Source organism: Cynara cardunculus, unplaced genomic scaffold, assembly GCF_001531365.2.
Source record: "Cynara cardunculus var. scolymus isolate 2C unplaced genomic scaffold, CcrdV1 Un_Scaffold_9575, whole genome shotgun sequence".
Lineage (NCBI taxonomy): Eukaryota > Viridiplantae > Streptophyta > Magnoliopsida > Asterales > Asteraceae > Cynara > Cynara cardunculus.
Window position 1 is genome coordinate 4,450 of NW_020205083.1, and position 3,351 is coordinate 7,800.

At 33.2% G+C, this 3,351-nt stretch overlaps 2 protein-coding genes across 2 annotated transcripts; both read left to right on the forward strand.

Annotated features, from left to right (window-relative positions):
• The first annotated feature begins 386 nt into the window (after positions 1 to 386).
• Positions 387 to 1,235, forward strand: LOC112505295 (very-long-chain 3-oxoacyl-CoA reductase-like protein At1g24470). Its single transcript, XM_025109225.1, has 3 exons — positions 387 to 538; positions 620 to 689; positions 993 to 1,235. The coding sequence occupies exons 1-3, from the start codon at positions 387 to 389 to the stop codon at positions 1,233 to 1,235; spliced, it is 465 nt and encodes a 154-aa protein (XP_024964993.1).
• Positions 1,236 to 2,233: 998 nt separating this feature from the next.
• On the forward strand, positions 2,234 to 3,205 carry LOC112505296 (very-long-chain 3-oxoacyl-CoA reductase 1-like). Its single transcript, XM_025109226.1, has one exon. The coding sequence runs from the start codon at positions 2,363 to 2,365 to the stop codon at positions 3,005 to 3,007; it is 645 nt and encodes a 214-aa protein (XP_024964994.1). The 5' UTR covers positions 2,234 to 2,362; the 3' UTR covers positions 3,008 to 3,205.
• Positions 3,206 to 3,351: the final 146 nt, after the last annotated feature.

Consider the following 3,351-nt stretch of genomic DNA (forward strand, 5'->3'; position numbering starts at 1 on the left):
GGGGAGGACAAAAGTGTAAATGACCATGCACTAGGGAAGTGTTAGCAACCAACAATACACACTAGTTTATTTCTATTTAATCCAAAGTCATGAAAACAAATTCCTTACATTTACATGAGGGAGACAAATTGAAATTAGGGTACTGAATGGTTAAAAGAGGTCTATGATACAAAATCATTCAGATGATTTTAGAACCATTAAGAGACAAAAATTTTTTTTGCTAAACAAGATTTCACATATTAACGATTCATATGTGGTCTCTTAATGGAACTATTAAGAGATAAACAAACAACCCATAAGTTATAAAAGAGTTTATTTCTAATTCTATGATAATAATACTGTATAGTTTGAAATCAACATTGCATTGAAGTTTTGGTTGATGTTAGATGGTGAAGGTTCAATCAAAATACTGCTTGGTTGGTATAACCATTAAACTTGTGAACTTCCCATGGAAGATGTGGTTGAGGGTTGGTGTTGGGGTTAGGGTTAGGGGTACATTGACATTAATGGGTTCAATTGAACCACATCCACATGAGGGGTAATATTGGAATTAAATTGTTATACAGATTGTATTATATAAGTTTTACATTAAAATTAACATATTTTAATCTGATAATAGGTATATTGATCAATTTTCAAGATCTTTACATGTGGAGTACAAATCTCTTGGTATAGATGTTCAGTGTCAGGTATTTCTTGATCTTTTTTCTTTCATTTTTGTCTTATGCTTCGACACATTTGATCACATATATTATAATAAAGATTCAATGTTGATAATTACAGGGTTCAACTCATTCATATAAGAGGTTTGTGTTTGAGGGTTTATGAACCAGTTTGTTAGTTATTTCTCTTGGCCAAATATCATTTCAGTTCCTTTTTATCAGTATTATCATATTCTTAGCATTTTTGGTGATAAATCTGTCACTTTCCATGTCTTTCTCAAGAGTTTTCATGCAGTTGCAAGTTGTTTTTAACCTAAAATTTGTTTTCAGGTACCATTATATGTATCTACAAACATGGCATCACAAGTTGCATTCGTTGAAAAATCATCTTTATTCATACCAACAGCTGACCAATATGTGAAAGCTGCAATAAGACAAATAGGATATGAATCTCGTTGTACACCATATTGGGCTCACTCGGTTCAATGGTTCTTCGCTTTGTTGGCCCCTGATTCTCTTCTGGACGCGTGGCGCCTATCAATTGGCATTAAACGTAGGGGGCATATTGCATAATTATTACATTGTATTTACTGTATTTTCAATCCCTGTAACTATTGAGATCTTGTCATGTTAAACTTTTATGAGAATTAGGTCTTGTAAGACTTAATAGCTCGTCTCATATTAATTATTCAATAAAGTTTTGTTTAACAAGTTTTCTGCAAAGCCGTAATAGCCCAACCTTAATTTAAATAACCAAAAAAAATACAATTCATAATAATTAACCATAAATGATAAAATTGTTTTTGGACCAAATATGAGCCTCAGTGGTTGTGAATGACTGATTTATTCGATCTTGGTTCCAAGATCCGTTCGGATCAGACCAGGATGAATGAGATTGGTTTGACCTCTCGCTCGGAATTAACCCACCGCCGACAGATGTCGCATGCCATGTTTCGTGAACAACTATGTTCGAGAATGAATGAATTTTGTTAATGTTTAATAAACTGTGAATTATCTTCAATTTTTTTTTAATTTTAGTTGTGAATGAAATGGGTTATGGGTCAACAACTATACCTTCCAAAGCCACAAAAACGGAAGTTAGGTCACTACCAAATTCTGTAGAAGCATTTAATTCAAGGAAAAAAAGAAAGATGAAAACATAATTACCATCTTTATATTCATTTTTATTGATTTTTTAAATAATTGTTTAATCTTGAAGTATTTTTCAAAAGAGACAAGATATTTTTATATGCAACTTATTTAATATTATACCTTATAGAATAGAGGTCAAGTTTGATTTTGATCGAAATATACTGGGTTTGTTTAAATATGTTTATTTCTCTGTCTTTTCAGTATATTTTCATCTGTCGAGCTACTACCATAGGTTTATACACAATCGAATTAAATATAAAAAACCATAAATATTTCATGTGCCAAAACTAGGGAAATAACCAACCTATGCTACATCCCCACCAACCGCATCTATCTTCTTGAACATTTTTCATGGTATCCAACTATCCATGATTTCCATGTTTGTTCGCTTGAAAACTCAACCCTCTTAATTTTGTTAAAAGATTTTATTGGTTCCAACTTCCAACCATCCCCACCATCCCTACTTACTTAATGACGTATTCATAATCTCTCATCTACAAAACCCATCTTCTAGATCCGATCTTTTCCCCAATTTTACAAACCCACCCATGGTGCCACTCACTTTCTTGGAAACCCTAAAAACCCAGCCTTTATGGCTTAATTTCCTCTTTGTGTTGGGTTCTTTATCGTTTCTAAAGACTTCAACTTCAATCCTTAGATGGGTTTACGTTAATTTCTTCAGAGCTCCAAAGAATCTCAAGAAATACGGATCATGGGCACTTGTTACTGGCTCAACAGATGGCATTGGTAAAGCTTTTGCCTTTGAATTAGCTAAAAAGGGTCTTAACTTGATCTTGGTGGGTCGAAACCCTAGTAAATTAGAGGGGGTTTCATCTGAGATTAAATCGAAATTCGTTAAAACCCAAATCAAAGAAGTTGTTTTCGATCTTTCTGGCGATATATCCGAGGGTATCAAGAAGATTACTGAAGCAATTGAAGGTTTAGATGTTGGGATTTTGATAAATAATGCTGGGGTTTCATATCCATATGCTAGGTTTTTCCATGAAGTTGATGATCAACTTTTGAATAGTTTGATTAAGGTTAATGTTGAAGGGACTACAAAAGTAACACAGGCTGTTTTACCTCAAATGGTGAAGAGGAAAAAGGGTGCAATTGTGAACATTGGATCTGGTGCTGCCATTGTTATCCCATCTGATCCTCTTTATGCTGTTTATGCTGCTAGTAAAGCGTGAGTTTTCGATAAAATTTTGGTTTTACATCAAGTTTTTGGTTGCAATTATGGCTTTGATTACTGCTAATTGATGCTGTTCTTTATTTGCTGGGTATATAGACCAGTTTTTGATAAACATTTTGGTTTTTATAGCAGGGTTTGGTTGCAATTATGGATCTTGATTAGTGCTAATTGATGCTGTTCTTCATTTATTAGGAACATAGACCAGTTTTCGATAAAGATTTTGGTTTTTGTAGCAAGTTCTGTTTGCAATTATGGATCTTGATTAGTGCTAATTGATTCTGTTCTTCATTTGTTAGGAATATCAACCAGTTTACGATAAAGATTTTGGTTTTTAAAGCAGAG